Here is a 27428-nt window from a genome sequence, read left to right as displayed (position 1 = left end):
TCTGAGTCCATTGGGGACTAATGTCTATAACTTCAAAAGAAATTCTCTCTTTCACTATGTTTCTTTCATAATCTCACGCAAGTTTTCAAACCGACTTTGTGTCTATCAATGGTGTATAGGTAGGAACGGTTTCTCTATTGTATGTATTAGTATTATGTATTATTTAAGTATTAACACATTTTTTTACTTTGTGTTTATCAAGGATGAATCCTTTCTCAAATGAAATAAAACGACCCAGTGTGGATCATTGGTGTGTTGACCTATAATGGTAATACTCTAAACTAATGAATGGAGAGAGTTGATTGTATGAATCAAGAAACTGCTGCCTGTTTATATATCGAATCCTAAGTCATCGACACGTTATTGTTACATAATTTGCATTGATATTATTAATAATGCAGATTATGCAGTTATACAGATGATATCCTTCTATTTATAAGGGATAAAACCCCTAGCACCCTTGTCAATGGGATGCAGGATGCTATAGATTTGGCTCTGAAATGGCGGAAAACAAATGGGCTCACCTTAATCCATCAAAATCAAGTGATATAGTCTTCTCCAAGAGGGAATTACTTTGCCAGTGTAAACTTCCATGAACTTAACCAAATTTGGATGATTAACAATATGGATTGGAATATTGCAAGAGATAAGAATTTTGGTTATATCTGTAGTAAAATTGGAATGTTTTCAGAATTGCAAATAATTATATGACTTGTATACAGTTCCAAATTCCTTTTGTGAATGGGGGTTTTACAGTGTTGTTTTAATTTAATTATCTTCAGGACTATTGTTCCATAATTACAAGGACGATATGCCAAAAATGTAGAATCCTCATTGTAATTCTATATATTTTTACCACCAATATCAGCAATCCATGATTTTAAATTATTTCTATGAAACATTTTATTTTTTAATGATTTTACACAACTTTATTTATGGAAGACAAGAAACGTAATAAATTATTGTCATTACAAAACCAAATCAAAAGTCAATACTTTATCTCAAACTTCATCACGAAGCAACTTTAAACGTTTCTAAAACTTATTAAAATAATCAATATGTAGTTCGTAGTTACAGGTTACTTATTTATATATGATTACTGATAATGAATTTTGATTTTTTTCTCCTCAGGAAAGAAAAAATAATGATAACAGCTTCTAGTATTATAAAGTTACCAACTGGAAAAAGCCGCTCACGCTTTTGAGGACATTAAATATATTCAGGTCTGTATATTATTCAAACTCTCGCTCACCTTGTCGCCTCTAATGTAACTGGAACATTGGTCGCCTCTATGTACTTCTTTCTCTGTTAGGGGTCCTTTTTCTGTTTCTTTTTGGCATAAAGGTTGTGTGATAAAATATAGGTAACGTCTTGTTCCATCTTGGAAGTTTCTTTTTTTTTCCTTTTCCATGTTGAGGTTTTCTTGGTAGTATGAGTCCACTATGGGCGTCATTGGCTGTAGAGTATGTTGAATATTGATGCAAACTAGGTCCATGTGGAATCTTGCGCTCCTGTTAATGTAGAAACGTGAGACGAGAGAGTTGTTTCATGCTGCCCTGGAGTTCCCAATTGGAATCTAGGACCTGGATGAATAAACAGTTGGAGTTGTGAGTGGTGGCTTAGGGGATTGTTGAGGAGAGAGATGGAGCATTTGGTGATGCGGAATGAATCTCTGGTCCAGGAAAACACTGTGCTCAAGGTTGAAATTGAAACTTATAAATGGAAAATCAAGGCTTTAATAGAAGAGAATCGAGAACTTCGTCAAGCCTCAGTGCATATCGTAAGGAAATGATTTTTTAAGGAGTAATTGTGAACTCTGATGTTTCAGCAAGCCAAAGCGGAGCAAGAAGAGGAATTCATCTCCAATACTCTGCTCAAGAAGATTCAGGCTCTAAAGAAGGAAAAGGAGAATTTGGCTTTGAATTATGAGCAGGAGGAGGAGTGCCTCACCAATGATTTATCCAGGAAGTTGAATCAAGTAAGGACTCGGCCCCTGTGGGATGGAGTGTCTGCCTTGCACCAACTCAGGTCCATTTCATAATTCCCTAGTCACTCAATTCCACCGCAATCTCATTCTCATTTATTGCTTACTATTCACCTTCATTTCAATTTCAGTCGAGTTGGTGCAACCGGACCTTAATTTACATATTTATTTCTCTCTAATTCGAGTATTCGTAAATCTTTTTTTCATTTCCTTTTGGGAAGGACGGTCTTAGAAAAATAGACTTATTATTTATTCATTCATTTTATTAGTCATAAATCTGTGTTTTTAGATTTATAGTAACATAAATAAATAACTAAATGTTTTTTTAAGTTATAAAACCTTTGTTGGGCATTTTTTGATATAATATTAGCAATAATCTTGTTAACTTTAGTTCCCTTCTCGGTTGTGTTAAATATTAGTAAAGACATCAGGTATAGTATCAAGTTACTTCATATGGAAATATTTCCCTAATGAACCTTGATTGAATATTTAAATAATTTTATTACCGATTTCATTACAAATAGTTATATTCTGATCACTACTTTTTTATGGATATCCTTAATCCTTATTCTTTCATTTTTGGATTAATAAAATTTTTTGTTTTTTGTCTGAATTATTCAAAATTTGGATGATGCCATATTTAGAAATCTTAGCATATTTTTTGAAGTATTAACTTCTGATGACTGTTACAGTGAGTTCCAGCAAATTGTTAATAATACAGCTTAAACCAGTCTTTTGTTTAAAAAAAACCAGTTGAGATCATGGAACTAGATAGGTTGTTGTGGATAAAAATAGCTTAGATAAGTAATTTCTATTTATGTTAAAATAGATACATAATAATTTATCAACTATTGTATGTAAGGCAAATCTGCTAACGCCATTTAGCCTGTGATATTTAAACGGAATAGATGCAATACATTCTTTGGTTCATTCCCCAGCTTATTTGGAACAAGTACAATGTTACTATGGTGATCACAGTTTAAAATAGTATGGCCTGCCGGTCTGATGAAAGAAAATAAACGTGGTCACCTTGAAATTTGAAAAATGTTATTGAGGAGAATTTACTGCGAAAAAGTAAATAAAGACGAATCCCACTCTTTATCTACCAATGATATTGGTAGGAATTACTAGAATGTAAATCCTTACTTCTACACAGTCCAACAAGGACTTATAACTTTTAACACTAAAAGACCTCAGTTTACTCTTCCTCTTTGTACTGAAATGTTTTCTCTTCAGGAATAAAATAACAATTATAACAGTTTTGGAAATTAATAAAAAAACATGTAGAGGTTGCAACTACAAAAAATCGCTCCCTCTTCCATTATTATATTTGGAGATGATTGTGAAAGAAATTGAGAAATAAAGGTTGTGGAAAGAAATTGAAGTTATAAGATGTAAAACTACGGTGTTGTTTTCTTCTTATCACCTGTAGATTATTTTCATTTAAGTAAGATAAGTTCTCCTATCATTTGTGCATCAAATCCTAAGATGGTCTATCAGGGTTCCTATTAAAAATCCCTACATTTTTCTACACTCACAATCGGAATACATCATGTTGTAAAGGTGTTTGTTTATCAATGACGTAAATAAATAAATTGTCAGAAATATTTTGAAAAACCTGCACAATGCACTTATAATTTCCGTAGATGTTTGAATTTTCATTGAGAGGATCGAGTGAGGAGATTGAACGTTATGGGATTTATTCTTCACAATAGAATTTTTGTTAAGATATTTTCTTATCATACCAAAAATATATTTCGTTCCTCATTGCTATTCTGGTTATGAAACTCTACAGTCAACGAATCTCTATATCACAATATTTTTTCGCTTTGGACGAATACTCCATAAGAGATATCCCTAGATAAAGCTTCTTCTGGTTATTATAGAGTTTGCTCACTCCACTTTGAGCATTGTGATTTCGTCTGTGATAGTATTGACAAACCAAATAGATTTTCGAAAATACAAGATACAATAGAACTAACTTCAAAAACGTTAGTTGGTGTTTCATACTATTCATTAGTTCTAAATCTTCTAATATATATCTCGCCTCAGACATGGAAACTTCAACGGTCCACTTCGTAATCAACTACGTTTACTAGGATATCAAAGGGAAATGAAGCCATCTTTGAAAAAGAGCACGATTTTATTCAATGATTTCTGCACAATTTGTCAATGAAACGCTTGCAAGTAACGTCCATTTAAAAATATGATTAAAGATCTTCTACAATTATATTACATGTTAGAATTTCTCTAGTATTCATTGCAATCGAGATCACTAATTATGTTACGACAGATATGTTTTTCATTCTGTGTGATAAGAAATTCAAGCTTATCCTAGACATTACAACAGAAGACAACAACCCGATCAAATTATTACTACTAATAAATTTATATACATCAAAGAAGAGGAAAAGGTTGGAATTAAAGATTAAAGTACAACTTCTGGTAGGACTAGCTCATGGTTTAAAATAGATTTTCCATCTACAAGTCGAAAGAGAATAACTCCTATTCTAAACTATAAGGCCAATAAAATGCACTGGCATTTGTTACCTTCTCTATGGCGGTATCAATTCAACTTGTCTATAACTTCATAATGAATATGAAAGTAAATGCATTATGTTAAAAGAATCATCCCACGTTATTAATTATAATTTTACTCTTATAAAAATATTATAAGTATGTGTTGTATTAAAATTTACTTAAAAGTCGACCGATACTCTTTTCCAGTACATTAATATTGAATATTTAAGTTCTATCTGATATGAGCTTTAGCCTCCTAAAATCAAATATTAAATCGACAAATTTTAAAATGCATAGCTTGATATTGAGCTTGATATTGAAAAACAAAACAAAACAAAATACACACACACACTAAGTAATAAGCGTATAAGTACGATTACATAATTATTTTATAACAGTTCGTTTTGTCATCTTCAATCTCAAAATTAATTTTTTTTTATACAATTTATTAAGATACTTCATGGCTTTATTGTTCATTTTCCTGTCTTGAATAAAAAAGAGAATTCAGTTTGACAATAATAATGTTCTTTGTTCATCTGAAGACTGTTAGAAAGTTCCAATAGACTAATTACGAAAAAGAGTTCTACTTATCATCCATTCTTATAGATATGACCCTGAGAGTGGAATCGTCTTCCACTCTTTTTAATTAAAAAATTCCACAAATCGAAGTATTATAACTTATTGAAATTGAAGTGTACTGTATATTCAATTGTCCATAATCACTGTATAACACGAATTCAGCATTATGAATCGAATTAATACCACTTATCAATGTATTTGAGATAATTTGCTATGTATATGAAGGACTCAAATCAATCGGAGTTTTCTTAGGGTATAATACAAGGTATACTGGACTTAAGGAGGAAACGATTCATGAGTTTCAATGAAGTAGCTGGAGGACGATAACTTCCTTCAATTCTCACTGAGTTTTTATATGATTACACCATGCAACAGCATTTTGGCCCGCAGGCTGAAACCCCCATTTATCATTGTTATTTAAACCATAGAACACTAATATGACCATGAAAAATTTCACTCGATAGAGGTTTGGCCTTTAAAGGCTTTTTATAAATCAAGTTTTTAAGGTAAAACTACAATTCAGTGCCATATTGCGACATGAAAGAACTATATAGATGAAAATTGAAGTAAATAACAAATTGATACAAACATTTCAGCAATTGAGAAATAACTTATTTATTACATTAGTTTGATTACAATTAATAAAAAATCTATAGAACCACTTAAAATTGAGTAAAATAAAGGATCTTACTTAGAAGATCATATCTTTTTATTTTTACTTCCAAGTGCTATATATCCTAGCTAAAGTTATAGAATAGAATATACCCTAAATATCAATTTTTTTTAAAAGGCCTTTAAAAAATATAGTTTTGCTTGAATTAAATTTAGTTTTTCATATTTATTAAGAAATTTAAATATAATAAGCCGGTTAGGTTGCGTAAATATAGATTACAATAATATACCGGGGGGATTGAATCGCTTATCAGTTTATAACTATCAAATTATTTTTTATGTGAAGTATCTATTAACTTTTTTTAATTCTCTTATATCTAAACTATTTATGTATATATAATTATTAGTATAAATTTCTTAATATATATTAAAAACTAAATTTACCAAAAAACAATCAAAATTGACCTTTTTTAAATTAAAATATAGGGTTTATTCTATAACTTCAGCTAGGATATATCTATTTTACTCAATTTTTGGTTATTTAATTTTTTTATTAATTGTAATCCAGATTAAGTAATTAATAATTCATTAATAATTTCAAATTCTGAAATGTTTGTATCAATTTGTTTTATCCTTCGATTTTCATTTATGTAGTTCTATCATGTCGAAATATGGCACATGAACCCTTATCTATTTCTTCAGTTATTGCAGTGCCCAAAATTATATTTATAAATATCGGTCGAAATCAATTCCCGAGACATTTATATGTATCGAGACCAACTCAAGACAGAGGTTATAAAGTTCAAGAGAAAAATCGAGACCAAAACCGAGTATATTAGACCCAATAAGAAGAGCAAGACTTTGATGTGTCGAGACCTAGACGAGACCAGTCTCAAGACAAAGACGTGTCTCGAAAAACACAGCACTAATACATGATATGTACTTATTTGTATAAATGGATCGGATCGTTTTTTTTTTGTTTTTTTTTTTGATAAAGCTATTTAAGAATCAGGACCGATTGCGATATTGTGATCAGCGATATGATATCACTATATAGCAATTGATCACCAATCAGAAAAAAACATAGATCAACAAGCCTGATTTTGACTTCATTAGTAGTATTACCTAATGGGTAAAGAGAGTATGTGCGTATTTTTATTTTTTTGGGGGTGGGGCTTGTTTTTTTTTTGTTTGTTTTTTTAATGAAAAAAAAAAATCAATCAAATGGACCCTCTCTAATTTGGTCGAATTACTTTTTTTGAAAAAAAAATTGTCCTGTGTTTTTCTCCTTAATTTTTTTTCTTCCAGAGCGATGATTTTTTTCTAGTCTAAAATAAAAATTCCTTCTTGCGGACGCCCCTGGTAAAGGAAAAACGGTTGACACCTTAACTCCTTTTTTTTTTTTTACATTATTTAATTTGTCGTGCGTGGGTCAAAAGTCAAAATCACCCTCTAAAAGAAGAATCCTTGCCCATCTTTTGTATAAATTGATTTAAAAATGTATAATAAAATCAAATATATATTAATTGAAATAAAATTATAATATTTTAAATGTAGAAGGTTCTCTTCTATACAGCAGTAATTCATTTTCTCCCCCAAAATTATATAACAGAAGTCAGTATCCCAGACCATGTTGTCAAGAGTCATCTACACAATGAACGATCCCTCCATTTAAGGAGATAAAAGGCACCAAGGGATCCATTTATCTGGATGTTTCGTGATTAAGGTCCATTAAATTCACTATGAATTACTTTACTTAAAGGTTGTCTAAAAGTATAAGAACTCTCCAAAAAAGAACTGAATTTTTCATGTTCAATGATGGAACTTTAAATGAAGTTTTTGAAAGTATTAAAATAGAATCATGTTCGAAATTGGTAAGAGAGCTTTTTTAACCTTAGACGAGTGCTCTATTAAAGTTTCACTTGATAATGAGTAGGGCTGTGGGAATTGTGTTTTGTGCAAGCGCGCCCGCAAATACAACTTCTACTATCTTGTTGCGCTGTTTTCCGTCAGAGATAAACAAATCTTTATTCATAAGTCATGCTTGATGGTCGATGGGTAATTTCGAACATGCTTTGAAGATATCTCAACTAAATAATATCTAAGCAAGGAAGAATGAGAAATCTCAGGTAACCTTACACAATATACTACTTCATCGGGTAAAGGAGGAAGAAATATAATGATTGAAGCACTTTTTTGTGGAAACAGTTCTTGTGATAAACTTTAGTCATCAAATTAATTACTTCTATGGAATAAGTATGGTTTAAATGGATCTTTTTTGCGGAGCATTCGGATATATGGATCTGAGTTCACGTGTATTTTCGTTCAATTCATATGTGTTTGACAATGGAATATCCATCATACTCAGAGATCTCATCATGTGCCGCACATGATGGATATCATCTCATTTAACGGAAGTATCAGTCATTGTGCGGATGTCCTATAACGTCCAAATCTGTTACTTCATCATCCATTCGTTCAAATACACATCTGTTCCTCTACATCTTGTATGAAATCGTTGTATACTTCTAAATAACTGAGGATATGTTCAATCAAGAGGAGTAATATTGTAATGAAATGTACAGTGAGGAACTAAGAAACTTATCAGTCTTCATTTGTATCTCTTCCATTGAAATATTTTAAAACTAATAGCGGAAGACTTATATTTGCTATAAATTCTTAACTTTCACTGTGATGAAGAGCATCAATTTGATTGATTTATATTTCGGTCAAATTTTCAAGTGAGTTAATCAACAACTAGTTTCTTAAGTAAATGATAATATTCAAGAAGATATGTTTCGGTCAAATTTTCAAGTGAATGAATAGTCAACTAGTTTCTAAAGTAAATGATAATACTCAAAAAGATATAAAGATAACTTATATAAAAACTAAAGAGAAAAAAAGGATTCAAAAATTGAATAGAGGGTATTATAAGGATGATTAAATTCATTAGTAATATTAATAATGCTCTGAAACCTTATTAAAAATTTGCTTTCTAATTGTATTGCACAATATATAAATATATATTGAATATATTCACTACAATCTATTCTTATTTATATTAATAAATGGTAATATATATAACAATGAACTAAAAACATCGGAATACCCTATACCATATATCCTCTCTCACTCTTCCTTTAAGGTAAGTATCCGTTGCGCAATTATGCTTTTTTATCATACAACTTATTTGAAAATTTACTATACATAGCTTTCTTTCACGGAAATATAAGTCTACTATTCAATCAAAATAATATTATCAAGAAAAGGTATTCATGTTAGTTATAATTTATTGTATGATACAAATAGTATTAATTGTCATAACATAAAAATTAGGTTATGAATATCAATATATGTACAAGGTAGATATAGCATGTGGGTAAATTGAATGCAAACTATAATAACATTTCCATGAGGTTGTAGGGGTGCATTCCTTACTTTCAGGACGTGTTCCCATAATATTAACTTATAATTGATAAAGAAGCAGTTGAGTATCATTATGCAATAAGACAATGGTATTGTCTCATCCTCAAGATTAGAAACCATCCTAAGGAAGTGTTGTATATTAATTTATTAATAAATAATTTCCGTTTAAATGACTATATACTTATATAAATGTATGTTATATTCTGTTTAACTATGTAGGACAAAATATTTTGTCAGTTAATTTGGGAACATCAAACACATAATTTCATCGCGTAGTTTTTAGTGCTTAAAAAGCATCGTTATACTATCGCTATTTGAAAGAACATCATCCCAAAGGTAAATAATCTGAGTTAATATTTTTGGGGGTCACTAGTAAAAATGAAAATCACACATTAAAAAGGGTGTCAAATATGCCATAAACGGGTCTTCATGAAGCCAACCGAAATTATTCAAGTCGACAAGGAAATAGAGGCCACATGGGTAGATCCTGGTACTCTATCATATCTTCAGTCCTCCCTTTTATGGGTCCAAACGAATCCATAAATTATAATACACGTTTCATCAGTGCCAAAGAGATCTATAAATTGACCGGATTGACCTCAGTGGGGCAGCTATGGAGCTGGAATTTCATACTTAAGCAAGAAAGTTTCTTACTCTCAGGAGAGTATTATCAAAGTCTATAACAAAATATCCACTACCATACGGTCCAATTTTCCTTCGACCATTATCTTGGAATACCTTACAAATCTTGATGTTAAGAATGCAATTCTGTCCATGTCTAAATCTTTAAGTTCTCACACGATAGTTGCAGAGCGAATCAAAAAAATTGGTGGATCTTAAAGAAAAATTTGTTAAACACTCCCCAAATAAACATGATGAATCCATTAACGGACTCCAACAAAAAATGGTTCCGGTAATGAACGTCCCCCTCCTCATCTCGTCACTCCGAGATAAATAAATTGTTCCTTCTGTGGATTATAAACCGTGACAAGAAGACATATGTTTTATAAATGCTCAACGATTCAATGTATTAGGGAAGCCGTAGAGATTAATATTCTTGTGGAGTACGGGGTTAAGCTAGACGTCCTATACTGGTTCTTAACTTTGAGCCGGCATGTAGACTTCAGAAAAATTGAGAGTTTGGTTGTGAACGTCATCCGGTGCAAAGGAAAGGGATCCCAGGCGGGTTCGAGAAGTATAAACAATCGATCCGTACCCTTGGATACTTAACTTGGATTTGGGGAATGGAGGGATGGTGTGAAAAAATATATATTATAAAAGTATATTATGTTGTCTACTTAACATTATTTGTTTGTTTTAAAAGTCGATCCTAACTCTAGTCTTAGTCCAACAAGGACTTTTTATCATAACTTCCCAGCCATTGTTGTATAAACAAGAAAGGTTAAAATATTAATCCAATAATTCACAGAGTTTTTGTCAACATTGAATAAATTACCAAATGTTTCTATTTAAAGAACAGTCCAGTCCTTGATCATTTGTCTCCTAAAAATGGCAAATCCTATTAGTTCTTTAATTGCATATGTTTTATTGCCAAGAATCGGATTCAATATTATGTAGGACATCGAAAAACAATTCCATCGTCTTTATCAATAGAATAATAATAATAAGGTTTAAATGTATAATTGTGATGAATATTACCAAAGTTTGATCAAAAGTTAAATAATAATTATGTGTAATTTCAAAAATAAAATTTATGTTAATGTTATAGCTTGTAGCCTTTCTTTATGTAAGATAAAATAAAATAAATATTTTCATTTGTATATATAAGAAGTTTAATTTTAAATGTTTTTATGAAAACTTATTGTTCTACAATTCCAGTATTACCTACTTTTCTTATGAAGAATTCTAACTTGTTTTAATTACAATATAACATGTAACAAGAAAAAATTAATTTATTATATTTTTTAACATTGCATTTCATTATATAATTGTTAAATATAAATGTTAACTTTAATTACTTTTTTGCTGATAATGATGAAAAAACGCTTCCATATTTTTGTCATGGGGGCTTGATGATTTTGGGATCCAAGCCTTTTAGAAAACACAAATTTCAACAGTATAAGGAAAGCCGCATTAACGATAATAATTTGAAACTTGATTCAAATAATATAATATAATCATATCCTGATGCTTCTAATTTTATATCAGATATGAACCAGATGTATTTATTCATGTGGGACTCCGTATTGATAGTCATTCAAATCTGGTAAAATTCTTGAAACTTTATACTAGCAAAGTCATTCCTTCTCGCTACGCTATCACAAAGTCAATGGAGTCCCAAAATAAAGTAGTGTTGTCAAAGATTAAGAAATAACTTGTAGAAAATGATTTTCTTCTTGTATTAGACGAAACTACAATCTAATACTGGAATGAAGAGATTTTCTCTATATGGTACATGTTAGGTTGCCCTTTTTTAATATATTTGAAAGATGTTAAGAAAGCTGACAACAGAACAATTACAAGTATTGAAGTCAAAAGTCTAAACAACGTTTTTGTAGAGCTTATTTTTATAAAAGCAGTGAAAACCCTTAACTAACATTTTCCAATGAAGTTGTTTGTCACCTCGCTCATGGTCTGAACAGAATAGCGACGCTTTGTTTTAATTTAAAAAATCTCTGCAAGCTCCCAATCCGACCATGTTATGATCTTTCTGTAAGATGCAAAAAAAAATTCCCTTATAAAACATATTGTTTGTACTTGCCCCCTTAAAAAAGTTTCTATTGAAGACCAGGAGTATCTTTGTGATCAAAGAACAAAAATAGGACCAAAAGGAAACTTCTAATTAGGAGCTGCTCAAAATGCTCAAAAATTGCAAGACCAGATTTAAAGGCTACAAAATGATTGTTCGGATTCATTTGCAGGAACTTCATAGCAAGATACTACATTAGAAGATGAAAACTTTTTATTTATTGAAAGCGAGGAAGATAATCATTTTAAAAGTCCAAGTGAAGCGTATAGCCTGATAAATCTGATTAAGGGAGATTTATCCTTGAATCTGGGAGCAAGTCTTCCTAATGCATTTTGCTAGATGTATAAGTTAGTGGTTAATTGAAGAAATACGTTCATGTTAAACATTTTTTGTTCTAGACAAATCAAAAACTGACCGGGAAAAGAGCAGTGTTAAAACCAAAAGTGATGAGCGGTAAAAAATATATGGGTCTTTGCTCGTCAAGTGGACTCACTTGATTGCAATTTACGACATGATTATCACCGATTTTGATGATTTTTGGCAAGCTGGCTTTTCCATATGAAAGAAGAGAGTGTGTGAAATATTAGGTTTTTGTGACTCACCTGGGCTGTTCTTGCCACTTTTAAAAATCATTTACTATCAAAAAACAAACTATCAAGTGATAATTTATTTAAACATTTGTATTCTCAAAGTCAACTATTAAAAACAGCATTACAAAGAATGAACATTTAAGTCAGAATTGTCTCCTTTTCACTAAATTTTTTTTATTTTATTCATTGTTTGGGTTATACAACTTGTAAAGCTCATTGTTAGTTGCCTAAAGTCCAGTGATTCTAAAATTGGGGAACGTGGAAAATCTTAACAAGGTAGGTGAGATTCACAAAAAATATATCTATTTTGTACTTAAAAAAAACTGTGTAGGATAGGTAATACTTGACTGAAAACATATTTCGAGGGTGTTAAGTCAATGAAAAAACTCAAAGTCAAAGAACCACTATTATATACATTTAAAATGCTTCTAAGCATTTTACCAATGAATAATATATAATTTATTAACTGTTGAACTTTTTTCGAATTACCATACTGTGTATTCTAAAAAATAGCGTATGATAAAATAATATGGGGCATTGATATTTCAATCTTGTGTCGACTGTTAAAAACGGTTTCCTATCCATCCGAAATTTGGCATGTATGCTCATTTTTACGTATAATATTAAAATATAACCAGTTATATTCGATTTTCTAACTTATTGGTTTTTGAGCCAACTTAATTTTCATCAATTGGTGGTTAAGTTTATTTTAAAGATAATAATGTGTATGGGGAAGTTATAAGTTTTATTTATATTACTATTTTTTGTTTTTGACTTTTAACAATTAAGCTTAGACAAGAAAAGGTTCAATTGGAGCATACTTTAGAACAGGAACAAGAGTGTTTGGTTAATAAATTAATGAGAAAAATAGAAAAATTAGAAAATGAAACAACTAGCAAGCAAAATAATCTCGAGACCCTGAGGCGCGAAAAAATTGAATTAGAAAACACATTGGAACAGGAACAAGAAGCATTAGTCAACAAACTTTGGAAAAGAATGGATCGTCTTGAAACAGAAAAGAGGTCCATTAAGTTAAAGCAATGTATTTATTTTAACATTTTTATTCTTAGGTCTCTTCAATTAAAGCTAGATCAGCCAGTTAGTGAACTCAAATCTCTTCAAAATATTTCTGATGAAATCCGTAATAAAGCAGATAGCTTGTCTAATAATATACATGCTCTGCGTGAGGAATGTGCTCGTCTCAAGCAACAACTCAATGTTGGGAAACTAGAACATGAACGTAAAATGGCTGAATACGCCAAAGAAGAGAAAGAGGTTCGAGATGAGAATCTGCGCTTGCAAAGAAGACTTCAATTAGAGGTTGAAAGAAAAGAAACATTTCGTCGTCATGTATCTGAGACAGAATCTGATCTAGAAATGGAGGAGGAAAGAGTTTATAATGAGATGACTTGTGGAGTACCTTCACTTGTAGCTTCATCTTCGTCTAGCATGTCTCATATTAACCTAGCACAATACAGGAATTGCTCACATTTTAGTCCTGTACCAAGTTCAAATTTTTCGTCTTGTACTAACACTGTAATGAATGTTTCATCAGCTTCTCAAAGATCAATTTCTCCAGGAGGAAATAAGGTTCAGCAAGGTCGTCAGAATGGATCTGTTGGACATCGTAGAATAGGATCTGAAAGGTAAAATTTCTTTTAAGTTAATTTTTTATAATATTATTGGTTTAAAACATCCCATTTGGCAATAATTACAGTTTCTATTCATCCATGGTTTATGCTATTTCATTTGAAATTTATTTTATTTTTATTTCAAGTCTTAACTAGATCATACTAGTCTATATAATTCAACCTTGCGTTGCCCTTGGATTGAAGTGTTATGTTTTCGATAGTTTTTATCTCAAAAAATGTGAAGATAACCTTCATAACCCAAAATAGTATACTAAGTACTAAGTATTGTAAAAAATTATATTTTACAACATCTACACGATAGTATTATTTTTGCCTTGAAGGATTTAAAAAAAGACAAAACATTGCATATAGCATGCAAATTTATTTTTTTGTATTCATTCTCCGGTTTTTTATTGCTCATTTAAGGTGGATTCACTGAAGTGTTTGCACACTCAATTACCACGCAAATCTTCTTTCTATTTACTATTTTTATTATTCATATTTAGTTATTTAGAAATTAGTAAAGTGCAATAATAATGATAGAAAGTGGAAATAATGCGTGCGTAAATAATGATGTCACGTTAACGTGTGGGGGAGCTGAGGTGGCTAGTCACCTTGTGTTTGATAAGATATGTTAGTTACAGCTGAGGGGCAGACAGGGTATGTGGGAGAAGAGGAAAGAGTGATAATTGGGGAGAACACCTACTGAGGCGTAAGAGTTGAGCAATATTATCTAATTGTGCACAATTAATCAGTTAACTTATCTTTTTAACTAGTTAAGTTAAAGTCAATTTTTATATATCTAGTTGAGTTATAGTTAAGATCGATTTCTATGAAAATTAACTAGATAAAGTTAATTTCGAGTTTAATTTAAATATTTAAATTAAATTAACTCACCCAACCTTGGTTAAGTTGAAATTAATTTCGATAATAATAAATAATTATTTAAGTTAGTCCATTGAGAGATTTATCAAGGCTTTATAATAAGGATTATTCTTCCAGTCTCTATGGCTGGGATTTTTCTACTTCCAATTGAACGATCATGAAAAAAATACAGCTTCAAACTCTTAACAAATTCTGTTCGAAGTGGAAAAACAATGCAAGAGAAATTAACTAATTAACTGGAGGTCAAAGAAAGCTAAAATTTATATTTTTGAGTACTTATAAAATTTTAAGCTATATATAAAAGTATAAGAATATCTTAGATAATATAGACACGATTTGGTGTTGAATGATCCAGTTCCAAAGTTTGCTAAAACAGATATTGTTGTCACAGTGTATAACTAAATTATCAGAGAACTAATTGTTACTTCCAGAAAAGTTTTTTTTTAATATTTCAACAGAAAATGAAAAAATAAATTGAACTATAACTAATTAACTTAATCAAGTTAAGATAATGCAGTTTAAAAAATTAACTGATCAAGTTACAAGTTAATTTTGATATAAAAAAATTAAATAGTTAAGTTAAAGTGAAAATAACGCTCTTTAAATAATTTACTAGTTGTCTAAGTTACGTTAAGTTACATTAACTTGCCCAAATCTGCAATTAATGCTATAAGGAGGGCAAAGCCAATTTTACATTAATTACTTCCACATAAAACACATTTCAGTCATAATAGTTTTGTGAATAAGGTTGCATAGTTTTTATGAAAATGCGAAAAGAGCAGAAGAAAGAAGGAGACTATTAAGAAGTAGGAAATTTCACTTCTACAGGTTCAGATGGAGAGCAGTGCTGACACTTCTATTCTACATGGCAATCTTCTGAAGTAAATTGAAATAACTTGCTCACATAATGCAAGAACACTTCAACTGTGTCCAAAAAGCGACTTCTTGTCAAAACTATATATGTCACCACATACAAAACAAACTCAATGTTTTATTGAGTATAATTTCCATAATGGTGATTGAGACGTCAATATGGAAAAGGTTTTCCAAATAATTATTGATGGCACTCTAGATATCAGCCACACTAAACAGTGGTCAGAATGTGATTTGGGTTGTATCACTGGGAGAAAAGTCACGGATTGTAAGGGTTCCTTTGAGGTAAATGACTCCACTTTTTAATACAGGGTGGCCCATCTAGCGGCTGCATTTTGAACTACCCCTTTTTTGACGTTTGACAGCTGTAGTAACATTGTCATTGTGTCTAATATTTTGTAAAAGGTCTCTGGTTTACGAAATGGTTAAGTTTTCGCTCGAACAAAATTGGGAAATACTGAAAACTTACTTCCAAAATGGAGAGTCTTCAAACGAAACTGTAAGAAAATTACGTTGGTCGAAATAAAGCGCCTTCCAGGCAGTTTGTGGATAAATTTGAAGCGTGTGCGTAAAACTGTTTTGTTAATAGATAAAACAACGCGTTCCCGTGTTTGTCCTGTGCGCTCAATCGAAAACATTGCTGCTGTTGCCGAAAATGAGAAAACGAGCAAGGAGCTGCCGTTACGGTCAATGGTGAGCTCTATCGGACCATGTAGGAAGATTTTTTGTTTCCCCAAATGGAAAAGGAAGACATTGACGACATTTGGTTCTAACAAGATGGCGCTACGTGCCACACAGCCAACGTTACAGTGCATCTTTTGTGCACTGTCTTTGACAATCGCATCATAAGCCGAAACGGCAACGTCAACTGGCCACCTCGTAGCTGCGATTTGACTCCGTTGGACTATTTTTTTGTGGGGAACCGTCAAGGATAAATGTTACGCCAACCATCCAGAGACGATTGACGATTTGAAACACGAAATTGGAGTCGCAATTGCAGCTATTGAAGCTCACACAATCGAAAAGGTATTGAAAAATTGGGTCGACAGAATGGGCTACTATAAGGCCAGCCACGGTGGCCATATGAATGAAGTGGTATTCCATCATTAACCGGAATGTTGAGGCTTTCGAATAAAAAAAAACTATTGAAAAATATCAATCCGTCTTTTTTTATAGCAATATCAAAAGAAAAAAGTTTTTTGGGCCACTTTTTATATGCTATCCCTTATTCTAAAGAGACTGAAATAGGTAGAGAAAAAAAAAATAGATATGGTTACCCTGGAAATTGGAAGAATGTTTTGGAGGAGAGAAAGAATAATACTCATGACGTTTCATTAGATCAACTACAATCGGCTGTGACAAGAGAGAAGGAAATAAACAAAGACATTTGCTAGAATTACTTCGATGACCATCCCAATTCTACACCAACTCCAACAACGACTTACAATTATAATTGCAACTAATGTTCAAATTTCGTATAAAATTCCCTTAAATTTCTTGCAGCTTACCAATATACTTCATCCATACTAATGGTTACAATTCTTTCTCTATGGTTGAGATTCTTGACTCTTTGTTCTTAATATTTTATGATTTGACTACTAAGTCCTGTATCGGCTGTAAAACAGCTTGAGAGCCTTGTTAACATAGAAGCATAATTTGGGGCCTAATGCTCCCAATACTTGCAATCGATTTTTTTAATTCTTTTAAAATTGATTGAATTCTACTGGCCAGCAGCAATGGAGAGGGCTGAGCCGATTGTTATTTTGCGGACACAACTGGGAATTCCCTCCAGGGAGTATAGCGGAGTTTGACCTTAGTCTTAGAAGATTTAGTGAACATAAAAGGAAGCCAGGTTAGGGATCACCTACTGTTCTTTGTAGTCAAAATCTAGCAAACGGGAAAATATATAATAAAAGCCATAAAAAGATAATAAATAGTTTGGATAATAACTCAAGATACTTATTTTTTCCCCCAATGATTAGGTACATCTTTTGTTGCTCTTCAACGACTAGTAAAAAGATGAAGTTAAGATTCGTTAGTTCTTAACGAGCCATTGTATTATTAAATAAGTGCCGCTCCTCGTTCTGCTTGGTCATTTATAACTTTAAAAACATCAATTATTTCATGAAATTTTTTTAAATCTTAGTTTCTTTGGCACAATTATGAATCGACTTTAAAAATTATTCCAGGAGCTTCAGCTTCTGAATGATATTCCTTGTCTTGTTTGTAGGAAATTTTTCTAAATTTATGGATAGTTTTTGCATTTAATATTTGGAATTTTGTTTCCTTATATTTCATTTAAAATAATATTATTTTTTATGAAAAACTGACTCGACTATCAAACAGAGCTAAACCAACAAGCTCTCCAGATAAATGTCAAAAATGTTTGAAAAGATTTTGAGATGCCGTTTTCGGATTTAGACTATTGACTTCATATTTCATCAAATTCAAATAATTAAATGGGGCATCTGAGTCTATAGGAGAAGAGATTCATGCTTTCAAAAATATTTGCATGATATAGATACAAATATTCAGCAATTCCCAAATCAATAGTCTAAATCCGAAAACGGTATCTCAAAACTTTTCAAATATTTATGATATTTATCTGGAGAGCTTGTTGGTTTAGCTCTATTATTATTATTTTTTAAATTATAATGATCTATTCTTAGAATCCGTTGAAAACGGGACGGATTCCACTTGTTGTCTTTGGACATTTCAGAAAAATAAAAATATGTAGTACGTAATGTATATTGCTAGATAATATTTTAATATATAACTAGAGAATGGAAAATGCGCGGATTATTAAGTGTGTGAATATAACCCACGTCAGTTGACACCCTCTTTAATTAATGTAAATATTTCTAGGCAGCAAATAAGTTATCTTTCATGGCTACCATATCATTTTTGATGTCATCAAGAGGTGTTAAAACGCTGAATGGGGTAATTTTCCCTTCTCTAGATGTAACATGTAACAGTGAGTATAAAGTAAAGGGTAGTTATAAAATTCTTTAAAGAAAAAAAAGAAAATTAAATCAATTACAGTAAAATGTTTTTAACAACTGGTGATCTTTTGCCAATTTATTCATTTGAGAACCTGGAAATGCTATTACCGACCGATTGAACCCACCCAAGAATTGTAGCGTGGATTTGTTAGCTTTACAAGGCTTGTTGTTCTTCCTGGTAGCATTGTTTATTGTTTAAATCTGTGTATAATACGATCGGACTAGGAGCTTTGAAATATCATTTACCTTCATGGGTCGCGTAAGAGAGTAATAACGGCATCTGGATTTGCTCTGTTCCATATTTATCATTTGTTTACAAAAAAAAATTAAAAAATAAAGTGTCACTTATAACATTAGATAGTTATTCATTTGAGTCATGATTTGTATTTTAGATTATGACAATTTATGTAGGATGCATTATAATTGCAATTATAAAGTATTGCTATATTTTTTTAGTTATAATGTAATATTAGTTTTTTTTATAAATTGTCTTAGGCTTAGGTTTGCATAAGTTTATTAATATTGATGAAATATATATATCTAGCTATATTTTTTTTCTTTATGACTGTTTTATTACCTTACATTTATTTAGCATATAAATAAGTTAATGCAATCTTTCATTGATTTACATATTTTTAAATGTACAAGTCAGCCTTAAAAATTGGAAATTTTATGCTTTACATTATTCTAATTCTGATTTTAACTTTTTGAAGGTTTGTAAAACCCCAAGCTCCCACATCTCTCGTTACATCCCTTCCGTCCTGTTTATCAGAAGAAAACAAACAACCTTCTGTTATGGACTTAAGCGATACTGTGCTTAAATAATGATGAATTGTTTAGTTATGGTTCTATCGTTACTTCATTATCTTCATTGTGTTATTGAACCCAATATATATGTTTTCTTTTTTGATTGAGTTCATGATGACACATATACGATTCATATTTATAATTTTTTGAAAATATTTTGATTGTTCATGAGATATACCTGTTTGAATCTAATGTTAATAAATTTTGATTATTCTTTTTTAGTATAATATTACATTTTATTGTTTTTCTTGATATATAAACATCACTAACTTGTATAACATTATTGACAGAAATATGAAAAAAAGTAGGAATGTAAATATCGTCAATTGGGCAGAGTTAGAAAAAATTTAATAGTATATTCAATATATCCTATGGAAGTGTTCGGTTAGAGTCTGCCAAATATGAAAAAAGTATTAAATGTATCTTAAAATAGTTAACCGAAGCTATTTCCAGAAATCATGATAATCTTTATTTCACACATTAAAATTATTACAAGTATATAGTTATAGTATATAGTTTGCCCCACCAAACGAATATTTCCTATTATAAGGTAAAAAGACAAAAAAGACAAAAAAAACAAAAAACAACAACAACAACAACACGAGTGCCACATCTTTTTTTCTCTTTCCTCTCCCTCCAAAGCACCGGCTTTACAAGTAAATACTATCGATAAATAGAAATATCATCCACTAATAGGTAGCATGTATATATAAACAAACTCTCTCAATATTACTATTATTAAAAAGAAATCAAAGAACACAGTGATGGACTAATGATAATTTAAAAACAATAGATTTTTTTAAACAAAGCAAAAGACAACGATCCCAAACACCACATTTTCGTCGCATTAAAGGAATTAAAAGTCCGTCTTTATTATTGTTAGTTCAAACTCGTCGAGAGCCACCTCCGCTATTTTTGGAGAAGGGCAGACACCTCTGAACCGCGCCGAAGAGATAAGAGTCTGTAGCTTGCATATCACCTTCGATGCCAAACGTAGTCCCTTGTTGGTTCCTTCGAAGCCGTACAGAAGCTCGTGGTTTGATGGCTTCCTACCCAATTTGGACTCGACACCTTGGCTCACTTCATGTATTATATATTTCAGGGCGCTGCAATCCCTGAAGTTATGCGATATTGTCTTTTTTTTACCACATTCCTTGCAGGTTGCCCGGTCGTCATTGAAGAGCCCTTCCGTGAAAAAGACCCGAGACGAGATGCGATATTTCATGTACATTTGCTTTGGTGTAAGAATAGGATCCCAAACACGCTTGATGAAGTCCTGTACTCCTTTGGTTTCCCTCGCAGCCTCTCTAAATTTGTCAGTGTGGTCTTGCCTACATATGTTGTCTCTGATAGTCGATGTGGCCACTTTGAAGGGGTCCCCGTCTCTTTTCCTTTTTGGATAGAATGAGTATTGCTGGAGTTGATTCTTGAGCATGACCAATAGAGGATGAACCCCTCTTGCACTTAACACATCTTCCACTGTGACTAATCCCAAATTATTCTTCACTTTTTCAGGTAGATAAATGGTAATCAGCTCATTTCCTTCGATTGGGGCCCCTAAGCCTATAGCCCGCCAGTATGCTCTTCGTGATTCAATCGGAACGCTATTCATTTCTCTCATCGGCGACCACTGTAAACCATCCGGATACTTTTTACCTTGAGCTTCTAGCATCGCCCTCTTCCACGGGAACCCTACATATGGGGCCCTCCTCCTCCAAGATAATAAAAGGAGTTGCCACTGTAATCTTAGGTCAAGCATTCCCAAGCCTCCACGGATCTTGGGAGTGAACAAACGGCTCGTCCCAACCGTTTTTGGGAGCCGAACGAAATCAATTCCTTTCTTCCTCCAAGTATGGCACAATGTCTCATCATATGGTGTACATCTAAGGATGTGGTTTACTCTTGGAATTACCACTTGATTCCAACATTTTATTCTCTCGACAAGGGTGAGTCTATGTTTTAAAATTTCATCAATGGATCTGCTAATAATGCTATCTATCTTCTTTAGGTTTTTTACATTATCGTTTTTGATAGAGATGGTATTTCCCAGGATTGTTGCTTCTTCCACTAAATTAAAGGAACATAGATTTTGAGGAATCGTTGTCATATTTGTAAGCATCTGAGTTTTAGATGCATTCACCCTTAAACCAGATCTTTCTCCGAATATTTCCAACACTTCCCCCAGCCTAGACGCTTGGGAGTCAATGTTGCAACCACTAAGAATGACAGTTCCATCATCTGCAAAAAACAGGTTCGTCACTTTTTCCCCTCCAATATTTGCACCTCTAATCTCGGCATCTAACATTTTTTGTAGGCGAGCAACGGCTAAAAGAAAAAGCATTGGACTCACAGGATCCCCTTGTCTCACACCCCGCTGTAGCCTTACTGTCGGACTCTTTCTAATATCAATGATTGACTCCGCTTCATTCGTCAAGTTTTTCACAGCCTCACAAAAGACTTGAGGGAAATTCATCCTCATTAGTTCGTCAATAATGAAGGAATGCTCAACTGTATCGAACGCTTTTTCAAAGTCCAGAAGAATCAAGGCAATATCTTCTCCTTTTGCCTCGGAACAACCAACAACGGTTTTTAATGACATCGTTACATCTTCCATTTGATGACCAGGGCGGAACCCGAATTGAGTTTTTGGAAGCTTTTTGTTTAAAATCGGTTTTAATCTCTCAGTAATACAGCCTGAATAAATTTTATACTCAGTTTCAAGTAGTGTTATTGGTCGCCATTTTAATCTCTGTCTTGTCTTTTCCTTTTTTTGGTATTAAAATTATCAACCCCTTTTTTCGATCGTTTGAGAGACCTGAGCCATAAAAAGCATTGTTGAAAAGTTCAGCAAGGTATAAAGTTAATTGTGGGAAATGCTTGTAAAATTCAGCTGTAAATCCGCTTATACCTGGGGATTTTTTTACCTTAAGTTTTTTAGTTATATATTCCCAGATCTCAGATGGAGTAAATCTCTTTGTCAGATCCCCCTGCTCTTTTTCAGACAGATCATTTTCTTTTACGATTTTTCTCCCAGTCCTAAGCTCTTTCCTGGCAGTATATAGGCGTTGATAATAGTTCTGAATAAATTTAATCTTCTGGTCTGTGGTGCATTTTTTTGTATGTTCAGTCTCAATGACACTGAGTATATCAACTCGATTTGTTTTTTCCATGTTTTTTAATAGACTTAAATTTCTTGAATTTATATTTTCATTTAAAGTACGGGATCTAGTACGTGCCCCTTGCATTTTATAATTTATTAACGTTTCTAATTCTTCACATAATATACAGTCTTCCTTTTCTTCTAATAATTTTATTATATTTTTTTCTCGGTCTCTTCTCCTCTTCGCCTCAGTCTTACCAGCAAAAATTAAGATTCTTTTAGCAGTCTTGTAAAAAAGACTTAATGCTTCTTCCACAGTCCATCCAGAATTTATATCTTCCTGAATGTCATCAATCGCATTGTGGATTGCCTCCTCAACCTCAGCAATTTCGAGTAACTTTTCATTTAGTTTCCATCTAGTAGGCTTATCATTTTTTATGTTCTTTTCAATAACGGCCTCGAGAACGAAATGATCCGATAACCCGTTTGAGCTTAGCCTTGTCAGTTTAAATTGATCTGACATGACCTTGTCGGATACGTAGATGTGATCTATCCTGCTTTTTGATGTTTTTCCCCGATAGTCTCTGACAAAGGTAGGTCTATAGTTTTTTGTTACATCTGCAAGATCCGTTAAATTGTTCTTTTTTCCAGACCTTTAATTCTGAAATGTTCGGGAATCCAGATTCTGATGTGAAGTCTCGTTTTGATTTTTCTGCCACATTGAAGTCGCCGGCTATTATGACCTTCTCCTTTTTAGGATTACATTTAAACTTTGCTAAATTTGTATTAAAAAATTTTTTCTCTCCAGATGGAATATATACACCTAAAATCTTGTATATTGTACCCGAAAAGCTTACATCAATTGTTAAAATATTTCCTTCTTCGTCGTTAAAAATGTGGTTCGCAGTTAAACCATTTCTGACCAATATTGTTACACCCCTTGATGGGTGCTTTGAATCTTTTAAAATCGCCTTTGAGGAGAAAATTTTATACTTTGAATTTATAAAATGCTCTGAATTTTCACGATTTTTTTTTTTTTTTGTGCTTGATCTTAGGTGCTTCGACTCCTCACTTTCTGAGTTAGTCCTTGATCTTCTTTTTTTTTTTATTCTGCCATCTCATTTTCATTTTGAGGTCTCTCTTTCTCTACTTCTCCGACCTTCTGATTCTCGGGAAAGCTTCCTTTTGATTTTTCTATTTTCTGCTGACTGTCAATCTCATTATATTCTACATTCAATTCCCCTTCAATCGGCGACACGTGATCTTCTTCATCCTCTTTTCCAGCGGGATTTATCACCGCTTCCAGTACATTTGGTTTTTCATTTTTTTGAGGTCTTCTAGGTTGATAGTAATAGGTACAGGAGTATTTTCAGCGGGATTTATCACCGCTTCCAGTACATTTGGTTTTTCATTTTTTTTTAGGTCTTCTAGGTTGATAGTAATAGGTACAGGAGTATTGTCAGGGTAAATGCGTTTCATTCTTCGCGCTAGCCATCTCCTATATTCAGACGGTGACTTGGGACGATTCACACAGTCTTTCATAAGGTGCCCAAAATTGTAGCACTTTGCACATTGTTTTTTCCTTCCCGGGAAATATAAAGGCCTTATTTGTTGATCGATGGGTAGATACGAAGGTATATTTTCTAATTTTCCAAAAACTGTTACTGAAGCGTGGGGGGTGGAGGTGCTCACTCTAGTTCGAATTTCCTCTGACCAGTCTTTAACAATTTTTGCATTACTCGCCTCAAGTATTTCATCCGCTCTTTTTTTAACTCTCCCAATTGATTCCACTTTAGCAAAAAGGCCAACACAATGTTGAATTACATCTGTTGCAACTGTACCTCTAACTTCGGGGACTCTTATTTCGAATGATAAAGGCTCATTCATATTTTTCATGAGAGCTCTCGATTCTACATTTGCTGTAAAAGTTTCTCCCTCTCGATCTTTGAGTTCAATATTACAGGGCAAGGCTGTTTTAGAGAATATTTCGTCTTTCATTATCCTCCGTGTGGAAGTGAATAGAGGTCTGTGTGGAAGACGTAAACTGACCGAGTCCAAATCTATTGGGCTCAGTCCTAAAACCTTCGTCCAGAGCAGGACTGCATTATCAAAAGTCATATCACTTGGTGCTATTTTTTTATTCTCACCTAATTTTGAAATGAATAAAGGTAATACGAACCACCCTTTTTCGTTATTTACTTCATCAGTTTCCGATGGTTTTCTGTTTTTTATTGAAAAAGGATTCCATTCCGGAATTCCTGCTTGCGTTACTTTGTTATAGGATCTCATTTTTTCCATTACGGTGGGGTTTTCTTTACAGGGAACCTCCAGTGTTGTCTCGGTATCCCTATCCAAACAAAGACTCCCCTTCTTTTATTTAATGTAAATAATAATTTCACTTATTATGTAATGACTAAGGGTGATAATTTTGGCAAGAATAGAAAAGCGTGCGAGGAGAAGAGAAAAAATACTTACGGCATCATTGATTAAATAATATACATCTTCTTCTATCAAGCAAGAACGTTATCATTCCCGCTTTATTATTCAATATTAATATAATAATATTAGATGGGGATAGTCGATAGAGAACTGAATACAATGCAAAAAATAACGTCGCCTTCTGTCTGGATTTCTGAAAATGGAGGCCTAGGAATTTGGAAAATACTTACCGGATGAGAAACAGATGCTTTGTCGGATTTTTCGATATAAATGTACCTTTAGTCCCCTGTCTAGAATTACACGCCACTCATTATCCTCATCTCATAACAAGAGTATGGATATTCATCTATAAAATCAATTTAACGATGAATACATCAAGTCAGACTTTAACTTTGATCTCACAACGATGCTTATTGCATGTAATATAACCTTATACATTGCTAATCATGTACGTTCAAAAAGTTTATGGAGAAATACAAGGGTAAACATATTCCTTCCCGAGGAACCATCATTAAATTAATGGAGGATGTTGTTACTGATGTCATTTATAGAAATACATATAAAAATGTTGTGAGTCATCCACACCAAATGTCGATCAAGTTATCAGTAAAAAGTATTTACGAATATCGAAATGGAACTCTGAATTTTGTACTATCTCACGGTAAGTATTCAATTTTTTTAAATCTAACCATAAAGTATGATTCTATTTTAGCTAAACATATCAAGAATTATGATACACAACTCAGTAAAGGGCAAAAACAACTGCTTAAATGGTAACAACAACGGGGGTAGTAGCTTTGGATGGTTTGCAACTAGTTTGTCTGAGACTACTTACTTCGCTTTAAGACTTGGGTATGATAATTAGGTTTTCCAATATTACATAGTCAATAAATATTACTTTTTTATCACTTAAGGCTTAGCTATGGTTGATGGGCTCCAAGAAATGGTGTTCAGAAAACTCATAAAAGGCAAAAACAACTGTTTAAATGGTCACAACAACAGGGGTAGTTACATTGGGTGTAGCATTATAATTAGCAATTGTGTATATCCTTCATAATAATAGTATGTTGTTATATAAGCATAAATAACGGGGAAAATATCTTTTTTGATGCTCTTAATAAGGAGTAATATCGCCGGACATTACTACATAATTAGCTTTTGCTCTAAATCTTTAAGATGGATTTACTTCTAACATTTTTTTTATTACTATATTTATTGTCTAATTTTATGATTTTGACATTTACTTTATTATTAATAATTAGTTAGATCTCATCGGTAGAGATATATCTATCATGTGCACAATTGTATATAGCAACTTCCATATGAAGAAGAGGGGTGATCATCTTTTTGATTAAACTCAACGTCTCGTTTGTGTTTTGGATTATTATTTGGATCAATCTATTACTTCAATATTCTGTATTTATAATTTATTATTATTAATAGTTATATGATTTTAATTGTTTAATTTTGTATATTTAACTTAAATGTTTAATTGTTTATTTTTTAGTATGTAGATTATATTTAATTAAAGCCTTCTTCTTTAAACTTTGAGCTTCAAATATATTTCAAATACTCTACTTTGTCGTTTCATTAGCTATTATTCTGAGAATAAGGTTCATAATGAATTACAATTTCATGGAGTGTGACGTTTTCAAATCTACTGTAACGGATAAAAAACGTCGAAGTCAATTATACGTAGTATATCTTTATTAATTATTTTGCTAATAAATACATTCGTTATACCCTCAAAAATCATAATAAAGCAGGCAGATGATAATCACATCAGTATTTTAAACAATGATACCTTATGTCTTTCCCCCCCACCCCCACCCCTCCTCCTTGCACGCGTTTTTCTCTACAATATTATCAACTATAGTAATGACTAAGGGTGATAATTTTGGTAAGAATAGAAAATTGTACGAGGAGAAGAGAAGAAATACTTATGGCATGATTGATTAAATAATATACATCTTCTTCTATCAAGCAAGAACGTTATCATTCCCGCTTTATTATTCAATATTAATATAATATTAGATGGTGATAGTCGATAGAGAACTGAATAAAATGCCTAAAATAACGTCGCCTTCTGTCTGGATTTCTGAAAATTTAGGCCCAGGAATTCGGAAAATACTTACCGGATGAGAAACAGATGGCTTGTCGGATTTGTCGATATAAATGTGCCTTTAGTCCCCTGTCTAGAATTACACGCCACTCATTATCATCATCTCATATCAAGAGCATAGATATTCATCTAAAAAATCAAGTTAATG

At 32.1% G+C, this 27428-nt stretch overlaps 1 protein-coding gene and 1 long non-coding RNA gene across 4 annotated transcripts in view; one reads left to right on the top strand and one right to left on the bottom strand.

The window, feature by feature from the left end:
• The window catches only part of LOC139906841 (uncharacterized), a 285448-nt gene that overhangs the window by 185821 nt on the left and 72199 nt on the right, over positions 1-27428 (bottom strand). The window lies entirely within an intron of this gene.
• LOC121126609 (coiled-coil domain-containing protein 6) lies at positions 1431-26735 on the top strand. Of its 2 annotated transcripts, XM_040721913.2 has the most exons (8): positions 1643-1780; positions 1829-1978; positions 13211-13443; positions 13492-14067; positions 19526-20705; positions 20780-21565; positions 21628-21870; positions 21934-22340. In XM_040721913.2, the coding sequence occupies exons 1-5, from the start codon at positions 1643-1645 to the stop codon at positions 19635-19637; spliced, it is 1209 nt and encodes a 402-aa protein (XP_040577847.1). In that variant the 3' UTR covers positions 19638-20705; positions 20780-21565; positions 21628-21870; positions 21934-22340. The 2 variants fall into 2 exon arrangements, with proteins under 2 accessions (XP_071748403.1, XP_040577847.1); XM_071892302.1 differs by lacking the exons at positions 19526-20705; positions 20780-21565; positions 21628-21870; positions 21934-22340 and adding exons at positions 25040-25819; positions 25871-26010; positions 26073-26735 and having other exon boundaries at positions 1431-1780; positions 13492-14106.

The sequence above is a fragment of the Lepeophtheirus salmonis genome, chromosome 12, assembly GCF_016086655.4.
Source record: "Lepeophtheirus salmonis chromosome 12, UVic_Lsal_1.4, whole genome shotgun sequence".
Classification (NCBI taxonomy): Eukaryota; Metazoa; Arthropoda; class Copepoda; order Siphonostomatoida; family Caligidae; genus Lepeophtheirus; species Lepeophtheirus salmonis.
Note: the sequence above shows the minus strand (reverse complement) of the source record. Positions and strands in the feature narration are given on the sequence as shown.